The sequence below is a fragment of the Adelges cooleyi genome, unplaced genomic scaffold (genome assembly GCF_023614345.1).
Source record: "Adelges cooleyi isolate 19-005CV unplaced genomic scaffold, UGA_ACOO_1.1 ACOO_flye_CR_arks_rails_tigmint_CR_PRNA_39, whole genome shotgun sequence".
NCBI lineage: Eukaryota > Metazoa > Arthropoda > Insecta > Hemiptera > Adelgidae > Adelges > Adelges cooleyi.
Window position 1 is genome coordinate 732,596 of NW_026096067.1, and position 27,480 is coordinate 760,075.

Genomic DNA, 27,480 nt, shown 5'->3' on the forward strand with positions numbered 1-27,480 from the left:
AGATGTAAATATTAAGATAATCCAATAGTTTTTTTCACATACAGTGTATTGGTAGAGAACATTCTGCCTCAGAGTCAAGTCGTGCGTAAGCAATTGAAATAACAAAAATGGCTCATTGTGTGATTTCTTTAAAAATCCTACTAGTATGGCCGTTGCTATAAATCGTTTAGATATGACATATTAGATATTCCAAATGATTTATAGCACACGCTATATTGGTAGTGAACATTCTACGTCAGTACCTGATCTAGCTATTGAAAATTGTATTTATTAATCTGTATACAATTTTAAGATTTTTACCAAGTAACAAATGTCAAAACGATATGTGTAACTTATATTATTGTATAAACTTATTATTTTAGTGATTTTACACAAAAAATGGTAGAGAATAATTTTGTAATAATTTTTGCTGCAGTGTCTAAGCGTGCTTAAGATATTGAAACAACCAAAATGGCTTTAATGATTCTTTAAGAATATGTAATGATGTAAATTATTTTATAAACATTGTACACGTGCCTCATATGTTCTATTAATGTGTGATTTCTTTAAAAATCCTACTAGTATGGCGTTTGCTATAAATCGTTTAGATATGACATATTAGATATTCCAAAGGATTTATAGTACATGCTATATTGGTAGTGAACATTCTACGTCAGTACCTGATCTAGCTATTGAAAATTGTATTTATAATCTGTATAAAATTTTAAGTTTTTTACCAAGTAACAAATGTCAAAACGATATGTGTAACTTATATGATTGTAAAAACTTGTAATTTTAGAGACTTCGAAGGTCAATTGTGCTTGACCAATTGAAGAAATAACTAGATTGGATTTAATGATTTCTTTGATTTGTTTCAGAAATATTATAACTTGCCTCGTGTGTTACATAGTATATTAATTCTTCATCCAGGTTACTAAAAGCCTAGAAATAGTTATATTGGATGTCTACAAGAAAACCCTTACTGATATGTAAAAGAAAGGTTAGGAATTGAGTTGAACTGGCTACATGCAAGTGCTAAATATTCGCATTATCGTATTATTACTGTGTACAGGTTACTGTCAAACTGAGGAAATGACCACAGCGAAAATCGACTAAAAAATCCTTTTCGTATACTCTCTGTGACAAAACCTTTAGATGTGATATATTAAAATAGTCCAAAGGCTTTTTCACATACAGTGTATGGGTAGAGAACATTCTACTTAGAACCTAAAAATTGTGCGTGAGCAATCGAAGAAGATGTCTTCAGTAGATGTCTACAAGAAAAACATATCCACAGCGAAGAAAATTCGTGCGTAAGCAATTGAAATAACAAAAGTGGCTCATTGTGTGATTTCTTTAAAAATCCTACTAGTATTGCGTTTGCATTAAATCGTTTAGATAAAACATATTACATAATCAAAATGATTTATAGCACACGCTATAGTGGTAGTGAACAGTCTACGTCAGAACCTGATCTAGCTATTAAAAATTTTATTTTTTTATCTGTATAATATTTTAGGTTTTTTACCAAGTAACAAAAGTCAAAACAATATGTGTAACTTATATTATTGTAAAAACTTATTATTTTAGTGATTTTACACAAAAAATGGTAAAGAATAATTTTTGCTGCAGTGTCTAAGCGTGCTTAAGATATTGAAACAACCAAAATGGCTTTAATGATTCTTTAAGAATATGTAATGATGTAAATTATTATATAAACATTGTACACGTGCCTCATATGTTCTATTAATGTGTGATTTCTTTAAAAATCCTACTAATATGGCGTTTGCTATAAATCGTTAAAATATGACATATTAGATAATCAAAAGGATTTATAGCACATGCTACATTGGTAGTAAAAAATTCTACGTCAGAACCTGATCCAGCTATTGAAAACTTTATTTATTAATCTGTATAATATTTTAGGTTTTTACCAAGTAACAAATGTCAAAACAATATATGATTGTAAAAACTTGTAATTTTAGAGACTTCAGTGACCAATTGTGCTTGACCAATTGAAGAAATAACTAGATTGGATTTAATGATTCTTTTGATTTGTTACAGAAACATTAAAACTTGCCTCGCGTGTTCTATAATGTTTTAATTCTTCATCCATGTTACTGAAAAGCCTAGAAATAGCTATAGTGGGTGTCTACAAGAAAAACCCTACTAATATGTAAAAGAAAGGTTAGGAATTGAGTTGAAATGGCTACATGCAAGTGCTAAATATTCGCATTAACGTATTATTACTGTGTACAGGTTACTACCAAACTGAAGAAATGTTCACAGCGAAAATCGACTAAAATATCCTATTCGTATACTGTCTGTGAAAAACTTTTAGATGTGATATATTAAAATAGTCCAAAGGATTTTTCACATACAGTGTATGGGTAGAGAACATTCTACTTAGAACCTAAAAATTGTGCGTGAGCAATCGAAGAAGATGTCTTCAGTAGATGTCTACAAGAAAAACATATCCACAGCGAAGAAAATTTACTAAACAAATCTTCTTAGTACCGTGTCTGTGAAAAACGTTTAGATATGACATATTAGATATTCCTAAGGATTTATAGTACATGCTATAGTGGTAGTGAACAGTCTACGTCAGAACCTGATCTAGCTATTAAAAATTTTATTTTTTTATCTGTATAATATTTTAGGTTTTTTACCAAGTAACAAAAGTCAAAACAATATGTGTAACTTATATTATTGGTAGTGAAAAACTTGGGTTTTAAACTTCTAATAACCAACAAACGTCAGACCTTAAGTATCAAAGTACCTTTAGCATTAAAGGTCCAGATCCAAAAACTAAAAGATTTGCATCGAGACATTTCATTTAACCTCTCTTTGGACATTTTTATAAGCTCTGCCAAATAGTCGATCAATAATAATGTATTTATTACTCTTCACTTCTTTCCCTTTTAAGTTTTAATATAAACTAGACATTTCATTCATGTGATTTACTCTTGAATTCTTAAACACTTATGAACTTCTGTTAAACTACCAGACCTTTAATATACATATTTAATGCATTATGCTGTTGGTTACATTCTAAACGTACAGTACGTCATTACCGAATAATGGCATAGACGGTGATTTCTGAACAAATAAAGATTTTAATTCAACCAATATCTAGACATATAACGTATACGTTTGAAAAAGTTTTGTTGCACATAGGAACACCATATCAGACACATAGCCGACTGACCTCTAAACATTTCTATCTATTTTTAACCATAGCTTTTACCAATCCCGTGAAGTAAACAACACCTCAAACAATTCAAATTAAAAAAAAAATAATTGTACTTTAAGCAAGTAGCACACTCGCTTTAGTAGTAGGACATTTCTGATCTGACAGATAGCTAGACTTGCACTACAGTTAACCGGTACCTAGCTTGCAAAACACTTTTTCGAAACTAAGTATGAACTATGATTACTGGATAAAGGTACGATGAATTATAACGGTATACTGTAAAACGTAGTGAGCTGACTCGACACCGTGGCCGCGTAGCCGGGCACTCCCTCGGAACCGCTGTGTACAGACATATAACATACTACGTTTAAACAAATTTTGTTTCACAAAGGCAAACCTTAACAGACATTTAGCTGACTGTCCTCTAGACATTTTTATCTGTTTTCAACTCATAAAGTTAAGCGGGATGACACCGGCCTATATTGATGACGTGGTCTATAATATAACAACTTTTACCAAAGATAATTTCCATTATACACTTTTTCCCAATGGCCAGCTTCTTATCAAGTCTCTTTAACTTTTTAAAATTTTAATTTAAACTTAATTTTAAACCTGTTACCTCCTCATAGACTGTAGCCTACAAACCTAGGATATTTTTAGTTGGCGGAGCGAAGCGACGGCGCCGAGCGAGCGAATGCTAAAACACTCGGAGACCTGCCGTCCTTATCAGTTTTCAACACGAATTCCGCCCGCTGATAAGGAACTGGACATTGGTAGTTTATAAAAATTGGTAAAAGTGGTAACAACCCAAGTAAGCAACACCGGACACTTGATATTTATTAACCGTCTAACTTCTAGACTATTCTTTTCAATTTAAAATTTAAAAAAATTACAGATACATAGCTAGACTTACTCTACACTTAATCAGTACTTAGCTTGCAAAATATTTGTCCATAACTAGGTATGAATTCTGATTACTAGATACAGCCTATAGGTACCATGAATTATAACGTCATTCCTTTAAGACGTATTGCGATGGCTCGACACCGTGGCCGGCGCAGCCGGGCACCCCCCTAGGAACCGCTGTGCACTGACTTCCACATACCGTGGCCGGCGCAGCCGGGCACCCCCCTCGGAATCTGTGACCTCCCCGAAAATACTTTGCAGCGAGGGGACGTGAGCGTGCCCGGCGTAGCCGGGTACAGTACCGGGAATCTGTGACCTACCCGCCCGACTCGGGGGCCTGGGGATAGAGCCCCCAACTAGAGCGAAGCTCTAGTATAAGTAATAATTTTGTTTATTGAGAGTTCTAATTGAATTAGTCATTTCAACACAAGTCATGAAATTTTACACCAACCACAAAAAACTTCATTACTTCAGAAATTTAACTTAATTCCCACTTACGCCTACTTACTAATTTATTTTTAGGATTCCTGATATTCATAAGCCATAGTTTAAAATAGTCTAACTTTGACTATAATTCATTAAATTAAGATTAAACATACTTGACTTGGGTGATTTGCAGGGAATAGATGATTATAGCAAAATTGAAATACATCTTTATTTTTAGGTGGAGTAAAACAGTGATTAGGTATGGCCATTAAGAGTATGAGTTATTTTCTACTAGCTGTAACTAATTAAAATTTCTACAATTTTAATTGTTGTTCCCTATTACAGAATAAGTGTAGATTATTAATTTTGATAAATTAATTATGAGTTCTTTTACTACACTTATACCGTAATAAGTGTAAACATGCTACAATCGATGTGATTCAAAGTTAAAACTTCTGGGTTTCTGTAATAAATCTTTGCCTACACTCGTGTATAATTTGTATATGTTTAAACTCAGGCTTAAGTCATTTTAATAAATTAACTATAAGCTCTTTTTTGATTTTTGAAAATGTGATTTGTGTTCTAGAATTAACGTAGTGAGAAACCAGCTGAGAATCAGAATTAAAATGGACGGTGTATTGGGATATATGGACTGCCCCTTAGAATAATAGACTATTGGCAACACAACGTACACTGACACCATGACACTAAAAGGTATTTTAATATTTTATGATTTAAATATTTTATTTTTCATTTACTTATATGTTTATCACGGTTTTCACTTAGAAATCATTATTTTTTTGGCTCAAGTGATTACGGATCTGTTTTACACACTTTTAACATTATTATAAATATATTTTATCGGTCATATAAAAAAATGTAGTTTGTAATAGCTCTTATATAAACAATAAAATTTGTTTTATTAATAGCAAGATTTATATTGTAAAACAAACTAATATTGTGAAACTGATTTCAAATAAAATAATTACGATTGAATCAGTAAAAAAAAAAATATTTTATTATTCAGTATTTGAAATTATTCAAATATACATATATCTAAACATACCTATTTAAAAAGTGATTAAAAAAACCAAACCATCAAGCTTAACGGGCCTTTAAGGCCCAACGCTGCCATCAAGATGGTTTCTTGACGAATTCGCTTCCGGGACGGGTCGTCAATCCGTCGCCGGAGAGGGGGATGGCGGTTCCTTTTTACCGGACGATTGCTCGCCCAGCAAACGGAGTGCCTGTGACCGAGTGTCGAACCGGCGACAGTGAGCGCTAACACACTGCCGCGTTACCCACTCGGCCACTCCTCCTCCTCCTAAAAAGTGATTAACAATAATAAAATGTAAAAAAATGAGTTGTCTTCATTTTGCTTAATGATTTCAGTTGAAAAAATTTACTTTTGTCTTACTATTTTAACATTCATATTGTTGAGAACATTTAAGAAAAAAAATAATACATGACAATAAAATGTAAAACATTTTGAAATAAAAACTTGTGTATTTTTAATTTTTATTCGTGGCAGGACTTCTTAATTAATTTTATTATTTATACCTACTAAATTTATGACATAATAAGTTTACGTTAATTTTATTTAAATTATTATTCACTTATACAGTATTAATTATTTTGCTTAAGTGAATTACGTTTTAAAAATGTCATGAACATATTTATAGATTTTGTCAAATTACATATTTATGATTGCTTCAATATGATAAATTAATACTGTAAAAATATGTGTTTTATTCTTTATAAATAGACTTAATTATCAAGTTACATACAATTAATTCGCCATAAAAAATACAATTTTTTAATTTACTTGGATTAGTATTTTTAATTGACCATACGGCTCGTTTTTTTTCACTTTGTATTTTTTAATAATAAAATTATGCTCTTTTTAGGTGTACAACTAAAAGTGTCGTAACATATCATCGGTGAAACATACTTTAAAAAGTGTTTGTTTTTATACTAAGCACAATTTTTTATTGTTTTGAGCTTGAACTTTTTTAAAACCACACAATTTGTTATTTCTATTTTCTTAAACTCTGATAAAAGAATTAATTAGTTTCTAGATTAAAACTAACGTTTTTTGTGTATAATTTTGTAAAAATGGTTTATTTTTACAAGATTAATGCATTATCAATCATTTATTCACATTTTTTTTACTTGTGTTATTTAAAAAAAATTACTTAAAATAATTTTGTGAAAATATTTGAATTTTACAATATATATTCTGGTTTTGTAATGTTAGTATTCTCTAGTCATAATGACAAGAACTCTTGGAAAGTTTGTGTTTTGCAAAATTGATCATTTAACGATGACCCTGACGTATATCGACTAGATACAACTTTACTAGACTCACTTTAATACAAAAGCCCATATATCACAACTAGAGACCCCGAGTGACTGTCAGTGACTTATTTTAAATACAATAAATTATCTGCATATTTTTTCATACACAAAGTGTCCTCATTAGCTAGTGTTTTTTTTTTGGACTTGGCTTTTTATTTAAACCATAAATGATCATTGATTTGAGATTTCACAAACTGTGTTTACAATATTTAAACTGTTTCTAGACCGAAGGCGTTCTCAAACTAGTGTTTTTGGGGCACTATCGAGCCAACTATTATTAACCCAAGGATTGCAGTCGTCAGGCATTCGATTGGTGTACAGTCGCAATGAAAAGCGAGCACTTCATTACAAAATATTAATGAAAAATAAACGAACAGAGTGTTGTAAGTTTTGTCTTATCGTTTATATCGTTAGACATCTGTGTTGTATAAATCTATCTTAATGGTTCAAGTTTATAGTTACTTTGTTTAGTTAAATATTCAATATATCCAATGAACGATTTTTCATTGTTAATCGTTATTATTATATTAATAAATTCCAAAACCTACTTTTGTTATCAGAAGGAATCTGTTATCAAGTATCAAGTTTTATTAGTTGTAGTTATATGCACTTAATAGATTTAGATTTTTATTTTTGTATTAATTAATTTTAGAGATATAATAAATTATATAAAAATCCGTTTAAAAGTAACCAAAAAGAATTATATCCAACCGTCCCGTTTCTGTCTTTCTTGCAATTCTTTCCTTTATTAAGAGCTCTGGCTTTTCAGTTTAATTAAAGTTTATATTATTAATTTCTTTTAGTTTTACGCACTCTCTGGTTGTTTTTTTTTCTCTATAATTTTATATTTATCGTTTAAAATCATGTTATTATTAATAATGTAACCTTACATATTTTTCTCTTTAGTACTGTTTAATTGTCGAGCCAAATATTTGTTGTACCTATAAGAGGATATTACCTACCTATGGAAAAAAACAACATTATATACAATAATAATTCAGTTTCATATACAAACTGAGTAAATTCAGAGTTAAGAGTATCCATACTTCATGCGGACACATGAATACTTGGATATGCAATCTAGTATCTCTAATCCACTATCTCTATTAATTCACCTCCTTAATACTCCTCCATAATCCACAATGATATCAGTACTGTTTTCAGAATGACCTACAGCCATAAGACATATCCATGGACAATGTCAAAAAAAAAATAATGTCTTAATTTTTTTTTATAATTCTGTAGTACTTATACATATATTAAACAGTGCACTAACGAAATACAAGATCAAAATAATTAGATAATCAAACAAAACTAAATTAATCGTATGTGACATGCACTAATTTAAAAACAGTTAAAAATATAGTCCAACCCTTAAATCGAAAATAGTTTTTCAATAACTATGTTTTCAACTTGATCCACAGTATAGTGTGCGCGGTCTGAAAATACAAAATATTAAACAATTTTTAAACAAACGAATCGGGCCAACTTAATAGCAAAAAATAAGATGACAATATTAATGTGTTACATGGGCAAAACATTTTTATTTCAAATTGTTGAATTATTGAAGAAAGGTTAAAAAAATGTTTTAAAAAAGATGAACGCGTATCTCGCATGATTCTATTTGTATTTTGTACGCCAGCAAAAAAAAGGTCACTCAAATATTTAAATGTCTCTTCAGTGGTTATGAACATTTTACACAACGCATTTATCGAATATTATATTATAATGTTAATTACTTGATAACGCCGATTTATGTTCTTGATAAGTAGGGAAGTGTTTGGTAACTTTAAATTTGTGCTTTATCACTTTAATTATATCTTCTAATTCTTCATAACGTTTAAAACTGTCAAGTGACCCGAAAATGTTTGTTGCCCTTCTCTACAAAACAACAAGAAAACATTTAAATATATATTCAATTTTACAGAAAAAACTAATAGTTCTTTTGCAAAACCACCATTAACGACTTGCTGTGATTGTTTTATCATTATAACACCAGTTTTATAGTAGTTAAAGAGTTTTTTTGTCATATTAGGATCAATAGTGTTTAGCTTCGATGCTATTGGTTTTACAATGATGGGGGATTTTTTAAGCAACTCTATAAATATCATCTAGTTGGTATCTGGGGGGGGGGGGGATTAAAGTTTTAAAAAACATAAAAAACTCAAAAACTATTTATAATATTTACTGAGCCCTGAAGAAGGAACATGGAAGTGTTTTGAAACGTTGGCGAACCAGTCAAGATATCCAAATGGGAGTAACCGCAACGCGTGTAAATATAATACCCCATTCAGGTTATTTTTTTTTTTTGCTTTTATTTGTAAAGGATCATTTGTATTTTTTTTAAATTTTAACAATAAAAAAGTCAATACTGTGGGGTCAGGGCAAAGTGGGACGAGGAGGTCACAGGGTGTACAGAAATTATTATAGCTGAAAGTGATAAAATCACTTTCAAATAAACGCCTCGATGCGAATCAGTATTTCCACGTCACGTCCAAGTCCAAACCAAGCACAGTGTAAACAGTTTAAAAATTAGTACCAAAGCGTTTGTTTGAAAGTGATTTTAACATTTTTATTTATAATTATTCCTGCAGAGTGTAAACGGTCACACTATGCTTTGATCCGTTATGCCTCAACCCCACTGTATTGGCTTACTCGGATACATTCACTTTTAAATAGACCCGTTGATGCTAATTTGTAAACTGCTTATTAGGAAATATTAAATTTTTTTTAATTAAGTTTTTTCCTTCTGGGGTAAAATCGGCAAGGAATCATCCAAAAACGGTTCTGTTATTTAGTATTTTTTTATGCGTAAAAAAGTCATTCACTAAATCGACTACTATGAATATCACAATGTTTTTACCGATGGGAAGCACAAACAATCACACAAGTCTTTTATATGTAATATAGTATCATAGTTTTTTTTTACCACGCAATCTTGTACGGTACCATTGTATGCCAAACTTTCGGAGTCTACAAAATCTTTGACAACGCTTATAACTTCTTCCAATGTGTAGTCATGGAGTAAACTATCAACATATTCTGAAATTACAAAATATAATTTTTTTTCAATAACCTTTAAAGAAATAAATTGAATATTTAAAAAATGTCTCTTCGATAGTTTTTGAACATTTTACTCAACATGTTTATTGAATTTACCTTTTGATTCCACCAGCAACTCATCCTTACCAGGGAACTCTATGGATAATTTTAATTTAGCGACTACTTTAATTAATACATCTTTTAATCCTTCATAGCCTGTGCCATCTTGGCCAACATTTTCCCTGACCATATTTCTTATTATTTCCTATTGTTTTCAAAATAAGAATGTATATTAGTATAATTTACCTGTAAAACTTAGCCTTCGTTAGCGAAATAAAAACGATAAACTGACAGTCATATTATGCGGATTATCATTATTAGGAATAATTGTTAGTAAGTGAACAGTAAAAAGACTATTCGATGCGAAAATGGGGGCGGTAAAATCTTAGCGTTTTCTATTAATCATAAATGTTTATTGTCCAATATACTTACACGTTGTTTTGAAGTAGGCGGTGCTACCCTGACATTCCAATAAGTACAATGCCAAGCTGAAAAACAGTATCATAGTTTTCGAATACATTTTTATTTTTCAAATAATAGGTAACCTACTAGAGTACTTGTTTTAGAAAAAAAAGGCTTGAAGAATGAAAACAGTTCCAAGTTTTGCAACACAAAAGGGACAACGTATACTAATGGCTAACTGTTAAACACGTAGTCGTTTTCTGTAGGTGTTCAGTACGCGGGATTTATGAAATATATTATATTTTGTTTTTGCCAATAGTCAAATGATAGAGCAGTTGAAAACAACGTATTATTACATCTGTGTATACAAATCCTAGTACTATATATCTGTTTTGTCGGCTTACGATTTAATACTAGTGTAACCATCGATTTTCCAAGCTCTTAGAAAAAGCTTACACACTAACACACACACATAAAAAACCGAATTCGAGCGAAACGGTGTTATAAGTTGAAAATTATTTAAAAGCAGTGGATTTAAAAAAAAATCGGGTTGTTACTTTGTGAAAAAAACCCAAATTAGATTTGTAAATTGTCAATCTAGTAAAATAGAAGTATAATAGAGGTTTGAAAGAATAATATAGTCTATGAAGTATAAATAGTTAGTAAGAGCTTGCTCTAATGGAAGTATATAATACATAAATATTAATTTTATTGAGAATAAGCGATTATAAATTAAACTATAAAGTACAAACGATTGAAATATTATTCGTTGACTATTCCAACTAAATTAACAAATACATGACACTGTATATGGGCTATTTGGCCCACAATGTTTTTGCAAAAAAATAAAAACTGGTACAGTGGGGTCGGGGCATAGTTTTACTGTTTTTTTTTTCATGTTCGCTATCTGTATTTAAGCCAATGTGACTACGGAGACTCTGGTAACACATCACTTTTCAATAAAAACGAGAAAGCATAGAACAAGACTTAAATATTTATTCTAAAGAATTTCTCGGTATAAGTACTTTCCATAAACTGTACAGGTCATCTAGAAAGCAACTTTTGCCATATTTTAATGTCAGTTTGATTTTATTTTGTATAATTATGTTTTGTCAAAAGAAAAACAACTCCAAATTATCCTATTTGTTGTCTACTGTCACACCGTCCCCTAAAACCCTTCGGTAAACCTTGGCCAGACTGCAAACGGAATCGGCGAGTCATTGTACTTTGTTCTGATCTGTTCTGCGCAATAGCAGCTGCTCCCCTAGTGGGTATGTACCTATTATAATAAATCTCCCTTGTGGTGGCGATCAATGAAGCTGTTCGAGGGTAGAGGGTTCAGCTACATACATTTATTGTACACAGAGTTCATTTGTGCATCGTCCACGACCTGGAAAAAACTGCCGCCCAAGTCTGCTCTTGAATGCTATGAAAAAAGGGCCGCGTTAAGGTGAGTTTTAGATTATTATTATTTTTTAAATGCACGCACATAATATAATAATATATTAGCTACGCCATGATTTACACGATTGTGTATGTTTGCTTATTTATTACCGCCGGAATTTATTTTATTACTGGTTAATACCTATTTTTGTAGCCAACAACTCAAAATGCTCTTAATGCTATTATTAAATTTATACAATACAAGTACATTATTTCGTCGAGTGTACTATAAAGCCAAATTAATGACCACAGCGAAATTCTGCAAGGAAAATCTTATTAGTATAGTATGTGCAAAAAACTTTTAGATATGATATGATAATAATCTAAAAGATTTTTTGCAGACACTGTATTGGTAACGAATATTCTACATTAATGAGACGGCCGGCTTCCATGTCTTTAGGTCCGATTTCAATTCTGAGCGGAACTCCCTACAAAAAAAAAAAACAAACACAAAGTATTAACAAACATGAGAAAACATTTTTTTTACATTTATAGTACCTTCAATTCCCAGTGGTTGAATTTCCAACCGGGTGAATAATTATCCCTCAAGTCGGTCTCCGCTCGAATACTGTTTGGAGACGGGACCGGATCTTGATCTCCCAAGAGTGCGTTTTTCACGGTATCGCACAAATTCAACAGTCGATCTTTGACGCTCGGCTCTGTGCTGGCGCCAACGCCACACGGTACGATAATGACCTGAAATCAATTGTTATCAAGTTCAAACCAATCCGTCCAGCTACAACAACAACTATAATACATAAACAATCCCATTGTTTTCCGTTACCTGAACCGTTGCGACTTTGGGAGGCAGCAGAAGACCACGGTCATCGCCGTGCACCATCACCATCACTCCAATGGTCCGTGTCGTCATGCCGTAAGATATTTGATGAGCGTACTCAGGCTGATGAGTGTCTGGATGCTCGAACTGAACATCAAACATTCGTGCGAAATTCGTTCCCAAGTAATGTGAGGTGGCCGCTTGAATGGCTCTACCGCTCGCCGGAACGTAGGCTTCGACGGTGGTGGTAAATACGCCGCCAGCAAACTTCTCCTTTTCGGTTTTTTTCCCTGGCACCACGGGTACCGCAAGCAAGTCTTCGTACACTTGTTTATAGAAATCTAAAACATCACATTGGCATAAAATTCTACAATCAAATCAAATTTCTCAAGTTATTTGTCGCGGGTTAACAAGAAGCGCTTTTCTTTCCGAAACGATGACACTCGACAGTTCAATACTGTCCAACGACAATGTTGCAGTATTTTTTTTTGAAAAGAAATCATTGCTGTAAGACCATTTCCTTTTTGACGATTATGATTTACCTAAGACTTTGAGTACATCCCGTTCGGCTTCATCTTGGGTTGCGTACGCATGATGACCTTCTTGCCATAAGAATTCGCGAGTCCTCAAAAACGGTTGAGGATGTTTGAACTCCCAGCGCTAAAAGAAAACATTAGGACAATTTCAATGATTTCAATGGGTTTAAATTATTTTAATAATTGCATTATTAACATTCGAATTATTCTCTCAATTTAATTTGTCAACAAAATTGAGACGCAATAACATTTTTTTCTTTTATCATATACGTACCACTACATTATTCCATTGGTTCAACTTCAAAGGCAAATCTCTGTAGGATTGAATCCATTTTGCAAATGCTGGATACATAACAGTTTCACTAGTAGGTCTGATAGCAATGTGTTCTTGTAATTCTGTATCGCCAGATTTTGTTACCCATGCTACCTATAGTAATTTTTAAACATACAACGAAACTATTAAACACAATGAATTGAAACAATCGTTGTCTTTATAATTAAGAACAATATATATAACCTTAACATATCACTGTATTTAAACAGTAATATTATAATTTATAATATTGTATATTATAATTTGTTAAAGGTGGTTATGGGTATAAAATTTAAAGTGTTTTTTATAAATCTCTTACCTCTGGTGCAAAATCTTCTATGTGCGCTTTTTCTTTTTCCAAAACCGCTTTCGACACAAATATTGGGAAGTAACAATTGCGCACGCCCAATTGCCTTTTGATAACATTGTCAAACCATTTTTGTAGATGCTCCCAAATACCGAACGACCATGGTCTTAATACATAACAACCGCTAACATCATAGTACTCAATCATCTCTCCTTTAGTCAACACCTGAGAATACCAGTCAGGTAAATCTACAAACTTCTTGGCTTCTAATCCTAACCGAGTAATTTTCTTCACACCGGCCTCACTGGCGTTTGCAGAAGCTGTTGATTTTTCTTGTTAATTCTTTTGGTCTACTTTTTTATCTGATTTTCCGACATTTTTCTGAGATGGTGGCGCTGATTGAGGTTTAGAAGTTTGAGCACCAGCTTGATATTCTTTACCGACAGTACTTTTGTATTCTGCTTTTAATGCTAAGAGCGCTTTAACAGCTTCGGATACAGCGTCTTTACTAGCACCCGATGATTTCAGCTGTCTAACTTTGTCTCCCTGTTCGGTCACACGAGCATAGAGTTGCTCTTCTTGGTTGGTAGTGCTAGGTGCATTTGTCGGCGGTGTGGGAGCAGATTTTGCTGGAGGCTGATTAGGTTGATAATCTTTTCCAGAAGCTTGTTTATATTCTGCTTTTAATGCAAGGAGTGCTTTAACAGCTTCGGATACAGCGTCTTTACTAGCACCCGATGATTTCAGCTGTCGTACTTTGTCTCCCTGTTCGGTCACACGAGCATAGAGTTGCTCTTCTTGGTTGGTAGTGCTAGGTGCATTTGTCGGCGGTGTGGGAGCAGATTTTGCTGGGGGCTGATTAGGTTGATAATCTTTTCCAGAAGCTTGTTTGTATTCTGCTTTTAATGCTAAGAGCGCTTTAACAGCTTCAGATACAGCGTCTTTACTAGCACCCGATGATTTCAGCTGTCGTAACTTTGTCTCCCTGTTCGGTCACACGAGTGTAAAGTTCATTTTCTTGGTTGGTAGTATTTGCACAATTTGGAGTTTGAGCTTGATTGCTTTTTTTTTCTGATGCTGCTGAATTACCACTACTTACTGTTGCTTGTTGCTTGGTATGACCATCTGGTACAGAAAACAAGATTACAGGGCATTCTTTGCTTGTGTGAATACTGAAAAAAAAAATAGTATCGAGTCAAACAATGTACATTTTCTATATTTTTAAGGAAATTACGATTTATGAAGAAAATATGAGTCAGGGTAAACAACAGATAAGCGCTATTTCTGAATAGCCTATTTGGACCCCCCGGTACATTGGAGTGTGACAAAAATGTTTTCAGTATTTTTAATAATAACATTAAGTAATTTTGATGCTAATACAATGACACTAAAATCAAAATCCTAAAAATGTTTGTGTAAAATATATTTGAATTATGTTTAAAAGAATATTGGTAAAATGTATTCTACTTATCAATAATAAATTAAGTCATAGCCTATAATAATATTAAATATAAAAAAAAACAAAATCATAAATGTATAAATACCTAAACGGCTGATAGGGAGTGTCGCATATGAAGTAACCAGGCCGACGTTGCAGCTGTATAACTTGGCCTTTTTTCACATTGCGCAACTCTGGATCACCCAACATTGGTACTTCTAAACGAGTCTTACACGACGATAGATCTTCCAAGTCGCTTACATATTGTTTGAAATCTTCATCTTTAGCCAGTACAGGTTTACTTATTAAGTGATTGAAAAATACACAAAAACAGGGTACAAGCGCTGGTACGTCGGAAGATTTGTTTTCAGCAGGTACAATTTTTGGCAGCCATGTAAGTTTTGTGGTTTTTTTGTAATCGGTATCATTTAATGCTGTTTTTATGTTGATCGATTCAATCTTGCCACTTGAATTTCTAAAAATCAATCAATAAAATATATTAACACTCCTAATTGGTTATATTTAAAATTGAACTGGTATAAAATATAAATAGAAGACGACAAATACAAAAAAACAAAAAAAAGAACTCAGAATTCTATAATAATTACTTGTTGATTTTAGTCACGATAACGTTTCCCCAGTTTATGAACGTGACTTTAGCTCCAACGCCACTACTAGCCAAGCCCTCGGCGTCAACATAATCGATAAGCAACGTAGGAGTGATCCATACGTCTTTTGTGCCCAAGTCAGGATTTTTTGGATGTCTCTGTACATTCTTTATAACATACGGTTCTTTAACATCTTCAACATAGACCGGAACTGATGCGTTTAGTTCCACCGTAGTATGACGTGGAGCAACGGGGTCTACTATACGTTTGTTAATCGACCAAATTTTATCCCACTCCATCGTAACGACTGTACGAGAAGATCCTTGAGCAATAATAAATTGACGCAGAGCTTCCACTTGCATACCTCTCCTTAACACTCCTCTAACAGTAGGCATGCGTGGGTCGTCCCTTTAAAAGACAAACAAATTACATTGTAAATAATTTGTTTGACACGAAACAGTAAAATGTACGACTTATAAAAAAAAAAAAAATTAAACGTAAGAGTATAATATGTTTGCACTTGTTATATTGATGGCTTAATGCACACTTATCACAAGTAGACTTTTTTTCCAAAATACACTTTTTGATATCAATGAGCCATCAGTATTTGATACTGACTAACACTGAAAAATGTTTGATCTCATAATAGCAATAAATTTAAATTTAAAGCAAATAGTTAGAAACTTTGTTTCGCTCTCCTGAACAAATTCAATTCTGCGACATGATAAGTGTGCACTAATCTATCGATTTAGCCTTTAGAAATTTGATTTACCACTTACCAGCCATCCACCAAGCCTTCGTCAACAAACCACGTTAATTTTCTTTTAGACAAAACAGTGTTGGTCATGTTCAATCTACTGTACGACCAGACATAAGGCCGAGGGTTCAATTCCAGCGCGTCACAAAACCAATAGTACTGTTGATCTCGGTCGGCGTATTCAGTTGTACGTAAAGCATGTGTCACACCTTCCAAACTGTCCACTATTGGACACGCAAAATCGTACGTGGGATAGACCCTATAAATTGAAAATAAAGAAATTAAAATATTTAAGTATAACATGTTTTAATACGAGAAACAACTAAGAAATATTTGATTTACTTGTATTTGTTTCCAGTACGAGGATGAGTCTCAGGCTTACAACGGTAAATCGCAGGATCCCGCATACATCCGTTGTCCGAGAGCATGTCTATTTTGGCTCGGACACAACATTTCAGTCCAGTAGGGGTCGCGCTCAGCATCTCGTTCCATAATTTCACATTTTTATCGACAGCTAATGGAAGATATTTGTTTGTTAAACGTGATATCTTTACAAGATAAATTATTTAAGTTAAAATCCATTTTCAAACTTATAAATATTTACAATTGTTGCGGTTTTTCGATTCTATTCGCTTTTCTCGTTCTTGTTTCATTGTTTCCGGATCTGTATCATCGACATACACCATTCTTTTTTTTAACATTTGTTCACACAAGCTAATCATTTTGTCGAAATAATTTGACGTATACGAAAATACGTCCGGCTTGATTTCAAGTAGTTTTACGTCTTCCAAAATAACCTACAACAAAAAGTGTAATTGAACGTTTAAACTTAAAATTTAATTTGGCTTATTTCAGCTAGAAACCTTTTCGTAATCTTCTTTTTCTTTGGCTGGATTTGTATCGTCAAATCTCATAACCAAACGTCCCTTAAATTGTTCCTGATAATACTGATTAAGAAGTGCGGCTTTTGCATGACCGATGTGCAAGTACCTAAAATTACATTGTTAAGGGTACACTTACACATTTTACACGTTCCTACTTGTCAACTGTAATATCCTTTATAAATGTGTTCTATTGTTTTTGAAAACTTACCCGCTTGCTTCAGGCGGAAACCTTACGACGACCTTTCCCAATTCAGCTCCAGGAAGTTCAACAAATTTCCCTTGTTCCTTCGTGTCAGGGTTTGAATTTTTCGTTTGACTTTGATTTTTATCTTCGGCATTTTTGAAAGACGGCAAAGAGGAAATGAATTGTGACCATCTTTCAACGTGAGTGAGCTTGTTTGACACGCAAATGGCTTTTTTGTCTTGCAAATTTTCTAGCCAACAGAATACCACAATATCGGCTATGGTCAAAGTCGTACCAACCAGATATTTTGATGTGGTCGATGTAGCACTTAAACTTTTATCCAAATACTGAAGTTTTTCGACCTGATTTTTCTTTTCATCGTCGACAACAAAACTCAGCCAACTGTCTACCAACAATTGTTCTTCTATGTCTTTCCCATACAAATAAGAACAATTGGTTTTTCCTTTATTCGATGTGCCATGTTTATTTGACACTAGCCTGGCTATATAACGGGTCAAATCTATATCTTTATACGAGTTTGGCACTTGTACACCATTTATAGAGATTGAAGATTCGGTCTCTTTAATCTCGATTGATGCTATTTTAGCAGTGGTATGTGAAGCGGCTAAAACAAGACACGAAAAATTTAATAAAAAAAAATTATAAGAACATTTTTAAATTTTATATAGTTGATATAATCATTTTAGTACGGTAATTTAGTTTTGACTTCAATGTAAATCTTAGGTTAACTTTATACGTCGTCGGCGTAATTCGTAATCATCATACCTGAATTAGGCCGACAATATCTTAAAAAACAAGTTTTGAAAAATAACACTTAAGGAATGCTGATCTAAAATGAATTTAATAAAACTTTTAAAACATTTTATGTATTAAGTAAATAAATATAGCTGCAGCCAAATCATTTTTCGGGTAATGTTCAACAACAGTGTTAAAAATGTTAAATAAAATAATAAAACATTATTATTAAAAGCATAACGTAACAATATTGACTAGGACAAATGTTAATATATTTGTTAAAATTGTATTTTGAACTCTGTATAATATGAATATTGTACCTGAATTATTTTGTACTTTTATAGGTTACACTAATCACGTTCAGGACATATTTAATTGTTAAAATCAATTGTTTAACTGTTCAAAATCAAAGGGTAGCTAGATTGTCTGTATTGTTTGTTTTTCGTCGTAACAATATAATTTAGTATTAATGACAAATTCTTTTTAAAGTATATACTTTTACTTCAACCGTATAGTTAACATCTATTAAGATTTACTTTGAATCTGATACTAATTTACTGTACTGATTTACTTTTTTTTTTGGTTAGATTAAATTATTGACATATTTTCTGTCTCAATCCGTTCGGATCAGTGAAGCTAATAGAGCATTATTAAAGTACTTTTACTCACCCAAACGCCGGTGGTAAATTTTTTCCGCCATCGAAGAGGTACTCCGTAAAATTAACGAATGCTCTAGATAATTAACCCGAACGTCGTTAAACGCACATCAAACTGTATTGTAATTTGTAAACAAAACAAAATTGTTTATCCAAAATTGTTGCTTACCGCAGTACTATTGCGTCAACGAGTAACGCTGACACGTGTAATAGGCACAGCAGTAGCTGTGAGCTTTCCCAAACAAAATATAATATTATAAATGAAAGGTCTGCTGTTTAATTCACGTTGAACGCGGAGCCACATGAAACAAAACAAGTGAATGTAATGTAATACGGCAATATAATATTGAATATTTGACATGTGGCCGGTATCAGAGTAGCTGCTGCTGTTTGATAAGTGATAACAGCACACGATATTCTGTGATAACAGTTCTTCCAAATGATAATAACTGATAACAAGGTTTGGACTTAGCAAAGATTAATAAGGTGGTGGGCACTGAACTATATACAGTGTATACTATATAGCAGCATAGGTGGTTTTTTGGGGGGGCTTTAGTCCCAGACAATATTTAGACACTAATGTAGCCTACAATATATTTATTTTTCGTAAATTTTCCACTTTACGTATGTGTGGGCAGCTATATTTTGTCATTTTTTTTCATTAATGCAATATGTATAATATTACAATCGAAGTTGATTATCAACTCATAACGAAATTATTACTATATAGTACATTTAATTTATAAATTATAAATATAAATATAACAACCAAAGCCGCTACTGTAGTAGTGTTAATAATTTTTTTTTTATAATTATAATTCTAATAGCACAATCAAAAATTGACCTTTTAACGCCTATAAAGAAAACGGTAAACTTTAAATTAAAAGGAAAATTGGAATCCGTCTTATTAATACAATCTAAAATTACATTGAGTTGTTTTTTATCAAACTTCCGCCAAAACTGAGAAAATAGGTAATTTAAAAAGTTATAAAACTAGAAAAAAATAATATTTGTACGCCTTAAAATTAGTTAGAATGTACTTATATGATATATTTTCCCGCTCACAATTATCGTCCCTTATTTACTTTTCTTGTTTTATCTGATAATACTAATTTATAGTTCTCTATTATAAAAAAAAAACATATTTTATATTGTTATTAGTGGTAATTGTCAGCTAAGCAAAGATTTAAGTAACGAAAAATATGATATTTGATTTAAATATCACACAAAAATGTCTTTGAAATAATAGCTATCTAAATAAAAAAAATATATATATCTAACAGGGGAACAAATGTACCCAATGAACTTAAATGTACTTTACATTATTTTGTCTATTTATTTTAGCTAAAAAATGTACAAAAAAAACTAAAATTTAGTTTTATGTTCTCGACGAGGTGAGAAAAAGGGCTAGAATACTATTATTTCCATCCGCTTACTTCGTCTATAATTTAAAAAGCAAATAACACAAAAATGATTTAATACACTACAAACCAGTTTTTGGTGTCACTATACTTAATGGATGAACTAAATATTTAGGTTAAAATTTGACTTCTAAAAGTTATCTTAAACATTTATCCTTCAAAATAATACCTACTGTAAAATTGTTGTGTTTTAATTTACTATAGTAATTTTAATTCAACTTAAGTATATAACAAGCTCCGTTTGCCAAAACAAACTGAAATATTTTTTATGTATTAAAAACACTATCTGTACTATTTGCAGTAAAATAGACAATGAATCGGTTATATTTTTTAGCATGGCATATACCCCAAAATGTTTTAACATAAAAAAAAACCATTTCATTTTACCACGGGTTTTCAATTATTTTTATAATATCTGCAATAAGTTTGCTTTATATATAGATATATATACAATGTTTATATTTTGTATTTGTTTATACTTAGCTGTGGAAAAGTAGTCTACAATGACAATAACAACCCTTCATCATACCCTCCCAATAGGTCTTGCCACTAGACGGTTGGCGGTCAGCCGCCTGGATAATAAAACATTAGAAGTTGTCTTGTGTAAAATGACACATAAACCACAATCAAACGTTATCCAACTAGTCTAAAAAAAACTAAGTATTAAAATATACATAAAAAAAAGCACATTTGAAAAAAAATGGTTTTTATACTTTTTTAGGTAATAGAAAATTAAATAAGAATTTTACTAAAATAAAAAAACCAATTGGGTTCGGGGGGGCTAAATCACATATTGGGGGGGGGGGGTAATTCCCCTTTAGCCCACCCCTAGGTCCGCCTATGTATGGCAGTGTCTGTTTTCTCACAAGTTGTATCACTTGGCTTGTTTCCTGCTCCCAACAGTCACAATTATGACTGTGATTATAACCACAAAACACAACTAATAAAAACAATAGCGTTATGCTATTTTCGTATCCGAATGTTTCACGAAACCAAAAAAATTAACGAAGACATAATAGGTAAAAATAAAATAAAAACATTGACGCGACTTGCAATATTTCAGAATGTTTAGTAACCACTAACTACGGACTGATAATAATTTCCTTCTTTTTACATTTTCACTTATTACCAAATAATTTATACTTAATAATTTTCTAAATTCAAAAACTTATTAAATCGTTAATGTTCTGCATGAGTACCAATTTTGTTGTTTCTTTCATTATCTTTTATCAGCGGTTAAAACAAAAAAAATGATATCGACAATATGAAGTCAGAAACAATCATCGAAAATTATTGAACAAAGTTAGATACGGCAAGTAAAATAACGAAACGGAATCAACATGGCGGCCTCTGAGGCTAGTCACTTTTGTTACATGGGAAATATGCATTGGGCACCTTCCTTGTATATAGTTCAGTGGTGGTGGGTTTATGCCATTCGTTTGCCGACTCCCGTCGCTGCCGTGTGTCGTCGTTTAACGTATTTCCGAAAAAAAAAAACAACAATGTGCTCTTATTCTTCTCAGTTCGCACCGTCTGAACAAAAGTTACAATTTACATTACTATATTTTAATCGTCAATGCAAAATATATTTTTTTTTATTGTGTGGCAGTCAGCGCATGGTACGATAAATTATACCTTGTAAAGGTAAGGCTTGAATTATTTAAGTAGTATTATAATTTAAAAAAAAAAAACTAGTAATTTGTCGAATCGGCATGGAAAAAAATTGTTAATTGTTAGTAGGATTTATGAAAAAATATTATATGTACAAAATATCGTTATTGTGTGCTCGTTTATATGAGCGCTTTGAAGCGGTTGACATTTATAATAATATGTATAGACTATTTTGTTTATCACGGTTTTGAAAAGAAAACCTATTCTTTTAACTGATCATACAACTACTATCATACTGTTCGGCTTAAATGTATTAACATTTCTTTAACCTTAAAGCAAGCAGTGGTGCCTTTGAGATTTCTGTTGGCTGTTGAATTGGGGTGTTTACACCGCTCTCAATTTTGAGTGGGATAAATGTTATTTTTGCTTATTGTGTGGACAGTGGACAACCTATCAACTAGAGAATAGAGACTAGTATAGATAATTAAGATGCGACCACATGGAGTTTAATTCAGCTATTGATTTAAAATATTCTCAAACATGTAATTTTTTCAGGCATAATATATTTTACTTATTGATGGCTGCACAAAAAACCTCCTAAGTTGAAAAATTGGCTTTTCTTTTTTTTTCAATTTGTAAGGTTTCGCTTTGTACTCATCGTTATACATTAATACATTCAAAAATAAATATATTTTTATTCACTTGCTATGAAATTATGATAAACAACAATTTCTTGCTTACTGTGTTAAGTTTCAATTTGGTATCCTTAAAAACCCAACCTGAACAGTAAAGCTTTTAGGTCAGCCCATTTCACGGTCACGTACAATTGTATTATAGAACAGTGGCCCAGTCCTGACCTGCTTTAAGCTAACCTTTAATTTTTGAACTGGGTGTATACGCTTAGTTGTAAATAATATTGAGCTGGTTCGGCAGCAGAACATTATGCACAAACTTGCTGCTTGGTTTAGAACAAAACAATTTAATCATTCGTGTTACTATTTTATTTATTTTAAATGTAATAGTGATTCCAAAATTAGGGATAGGTATGTGAATATTATATTAAAAAATATGTAATTTTAGAGTTCTGGTATTGGACTTGTTGCATTAAAATTAAATTTTAAACCAAGATAGTATCCATATTTTGTCATTTTTAACTTATTATATTAACTCATATTTAAGTTTAAAAATTGAATAGATTTGATGTGTTAATACACTCAAACGTTATTTACGTAATGTGTCTAGCGTGTTTTTATCAAATTTTCTTCGTCCGGGTTACTGAAACACCAAGGGGATGTTCGTATAGGAAACGTTAAGTATTGAGTTGAACTGGCTTTAAAATGTCCACAGAATAGTTCTACTAAATAAATCCTACTAGTATAGTGTTTGCAAAAAACGATTAGATATGATATATTATAAAAATCTAAACGATTTTTTGCAAACACTGTATTGGTAGAGAATATTCTACTTCAGTGAGACACTAATGCGTTAGCATTGATATAGGTTAAAACATAACAGTGGTGTATGTTACCTATTATCATTGAGTATATATATACTCAATGGTACTAATAATATGAGGTTTTTTCCACATTCACATTAATTGTATATACTATTCTAATTAAAATTTTTAATATTTTCACATTATAACTATACACATAATTTTCAAACTAAAATATTTAATCAACAATATTTTATATTAAAATAAAAAAAGTGATAGTCCAACCGTTGTCCACCGACAATTAAAAAAAATGTTTTACACTTTCACACATTTGTTTGAAGAATAGAATATCAGCTATATTGTTAGCCATTTGACTATCTGTTGATTATTCTTTAAACAAATGTGTGAAAGTGTAAAACAGTTGGTTGATTTAAAACAATAATTCGACTATTTTGTACTTGGTTAATCTGAACAACTAGATAAATGTCAAACAGAATTTAACAAACTCAGACTCTTGAAATTATACGTCTAATAAAATAAGATAGGAAAGTTATTTATAAGAAATTTGTTAAATATGTAAGGTACTCATCTCTGAGAAAAAAATTTAAATTTATAATTACACTAATTATTTTCCAAATAAAGTACTCAAACAAAAAATTTAATTAGGCTGATATTTTATAACATCACTAAATATATAAAAGATGTAGCAAGAATCTACTTGGGTACTTATTAGGTACTTATAGTTTTTAGGTAATTAAAATAACTACAAAAGTCACACATCAATCACACCGTATACAAACATTTTTTGGTATTAAGTAAAAAAAAATGAATGAATATTTTTGTGTTTTTTTTCGCTAATTTTTTTTAATAAACTCTTAAGTTGTATACCTTACGTATACCAATACCAATACAATAGTATAGCAACTCTATAAATCAGAAATCGTACCTGAAAGGTATTTTATTGGGCTAAAAATTAAAAAAAAAGTCACCCCTTCCCCTAAAAAAAATGCTAATTTATTTGATTGCCTTTTGAACGAGTTTTTATCGAAATGCAATATTGTTTTCTTAATGTTTTCGACATTGAAATTTCAATTTATCTACTATTAACAATGAAATCATAGTTATCATCAGTTATCTCTATAATTACTAATCCATTAATTTTGATCTTGGTCATAGACATACATTGTAATTAGATGACAAACTCCGTATAATCGATTAACGAAAATTTGAAACCGACAGCCATTTGCTGGTGGGGCAAAAACGATAGTTAAATATCGATACTTTAGGTATTGACATGTTAGTATCATAGTCATATCGATATCACTGTATACAAATATCGATAGCTCACTATGGTTTTCCTTCACCGTATATAAAGGCGTTGTGCTTTAATGATCAAACGTTGAGTAATAAAATAATGGATGTCCACCAAGCTTATCGCCCGAGAACAATGTGATAGCAACAATATATCACAACGTTATACAGCTATATGGTTTATATAATTCAAAAATCAAATTATAATTATTTTTACTAAGTATCAAAAACGTGCTGGGGCTTACACGCGTTGTAATAAATCTACTGTGATTACTATTAGGCGTAATACAGTTATTATTATAACTGCATTTTAATTTTTATAGTCATAGAAAACGTTTTCTGTACAAGATAGATGGACATAATAATAAACGGACTACCCGGTGTTCAGGTAGCCGATTGCGCTCTGTATTCAGCGTTTGAGCTATATTGTGTACTTTTTTAAAATAAATTTGATATTGTTTAAAAATTGTATTTAATTTAAAAGCAAGTCAGCAGCAGGCTCGATCGACCGGCGGGCAACACCCTAGTCGCGTGGTCGAACGATCGGCCATTTTGTAGGGAACGATGCATTACAATAGCTGCTATTGTTACAACAGGGGTCGCGTGGAGGGTGCCATGCCCCTTGGCTGGTGCTTGGGATTAACAATTTAAACATATTCACTACTACAGTGTAAATAAAAACCGTTTTGTATTTTTCTCATTGATCATCGACGGTTAACGTTCAGACTCCAAACGGAATCGGCGAGTCATTGTACTTTGTTCTGATCTGTTCTGCGCAATAGCAGCTGCTCCCCTCGTGGGTATGTACCTAATATAATAAATCTCCCTGGTGGTGGCGATCAATGAAGCTTTTCAAGGGACGAGGGTTCAGCTACATACATTTGTTGTCCACAGAGTTGATTTGTGCATCGTCCACGTCCTGGAAAATATTGTCGCCCAAGTCTGCTCTCGAATGCTGTGAAAAAAGGGCCGCGTTTAGGTGAGTTTTAAATTATTATTATTTTTTAAATGCGCGCACATAATATAATAATATATTAGCTACGCCATGATTTACACGATTGTGCATGATTGCTTATTTATTACCGCCGGGTTTGCACCGTGCACTTGGATTTACTCTCAAATACTAAAAAAATACTTTAAAATTTTTACAAACCGTTATATGTTTCAATGAAATTGTGAAACTTATTTTGTTACTGGTTAATACCTATTTTTGTAGCCAACAACTCAAAATGCTCTTAATGCAATTATTAAATTTATACAATACTAGTACGTTATTTCGTCGAGTGTACTATAAAGCCAAATTAATGACCACAGCGAAATTCTGCAAGAAAAATCTTATTAGTATAGTTTCTGCAAAAAACTTTTAGATATGATATGATAATAATCTAAAAGATTTTTTGCAGACACTGTATTGGTAACGAATATTCTACATTAGTGAGACACTAGTGCAATAGCACTAGCATAGGTCAAAACAAGAACGTTGTGTACATTATTAATTATTGTAATATAACTTACCTAACATTTTTTTTTTTTATTAAAATGATTAACAAAAAAACATACCTACCTTAAACAAAAATTGTAAATATTTATTATAATTGGTTTAAAATTATTATGAATGTTTTTTAAAAGTATAACATTTATAATTTGCTAAACATAAATAACAAGTTTTAAATTGTATTCTGATAAAAGGAAAAATACAAATATAAGTTTTTATTGTACTTAAAATAGTAAAAGCATTATGATAGGTATTAGTATGTAAAATTACTTTTCTCAAATTTTAACTAAGTTTCCTTACGTTTCATAAAAACTTATTGCATTACAGTAATTTGTATTTTTAGATTACCCAACAAATGTTTAAATGTTAAAATGTCATGTATTTACAACGTTTATTGGTATTAATACGACTGCGTCCAGGTAAAAAGGGGTTAAGTTCAAAATTGCAATCTTTAGCCACTTATTAGTTCAGAATAAAAATCTTTAATTTTATGGTGACAACCCCATTTTGTTCAAAAATGACTTAACCATTTTACCCGTTATCCGTCGATTATAGTCTCTTGTTAACTTTATTTATTTTTTACTTGTGTAAAAAGTCTTTACTATTGTAAACTTTATTATATTGTTTACTGCGGTCTAGTTCCGTTCAGAATAAATACATTATTTCGTCCGATGTCCTAAAAAGCCACATAAATTACCGCAGCGAAATTATACAACGAAAATCCTATTAGTATAGGGTCTGCAATTTTTTTTTAGATATAACATGATAATAGTCCAAAAGTTTTTTTGAAGACCCTATATTGGTAGACAATATTCTACTTCACTGAGATACTATTGCGTGAAATCAAAAATGTTGTGTACATTAATATTATAATAGTCATATAACTACCTACATAACTTATTTCTTTTATATTACAATTCTTCATGAGGAACCATACCTTAAAAAAAATGTTTAATTTCTGATTTAAAAAATATTTCTATAAATATTTTTTAAATGTATTAAAATTTATAATTTATCAAACACAAATGACAAGTTATAAATTGTATTCTGACCAAAGAAAAAAATACAAATAAAAGTTTTTATTATACTTTATATAATAATTATCGCATTATATTGCCAATATAAAGTAAATATATTTAAGTTATTTTAAAATTACTTTTTTCAAATTCTAATTAAGTTTC

The 27,480-nt window shown here is 31.5% G+C and overlaps 1 protein-coding gene and 1 pseudogene across 1 annotated transcript; both read right to left on the minus strand.

The window, feature by feature from the left end:
- Positions 1–8,104: 8,104 nt before the first annotated feature.
- LOC126841536 (uncharacterized) lies at positions 8,105–25,840 on the minus strand. The gene is made up of 6 exons (XM_050578105.1): positions 25,823–25,840; positions 10,397–11,792; positions 10,022–10,169; positions 9,792–9,904; positions 8,602–8,743; positions 8,105–8,301 (listed from the first exon to the last, which is right to left on the minus strand). Exons 3-6 carry the CDS (start codon positions 10,152–10,154, stop codon positions 8,237–8,239), a joined length of 453 nt encoding a protein of 150 aa, XP_050434062.1. The 5' UTR covers positions 10,155–10,169; positions 10,397–11,792; positions 25,823–25,840; the 3' UTR covers positions 8,105–8,236.
- LOC126841532 (bifunctional glutamate/proline--tRNA ligase-like) lies at positions 11,887–19,403 on the minus strand (annotated as a pseudogene).
- Positions 25,841–27,480: the final 1,640 nt, after the last annotated feature.

Bases quoted from the DNA above. Each gene is read 5' to 3' on its own strand.
- LOC126841536 (XM_050578105.1), bottom strand. From the start codon at position 10,154: ATGGTCAGGGAAAATGTTGGCCAAGATGGCACAGGCTATGAAGGATTA. The intron at 9,905-10,021 runs GTAAATTCAATA...TTGTAATTTCAG, and splicing joins GTTGCTGGTGGAATCAAAAG to AATATGTTGATAGTTTACTC. The intron at 8,744-9,791 runs GTAAAAAAAAAC...GTTGTTTTGTAG, and splicing joins GTACCGTACAAGATTGCGTG to AGAAGGGCAACAAACATTTT.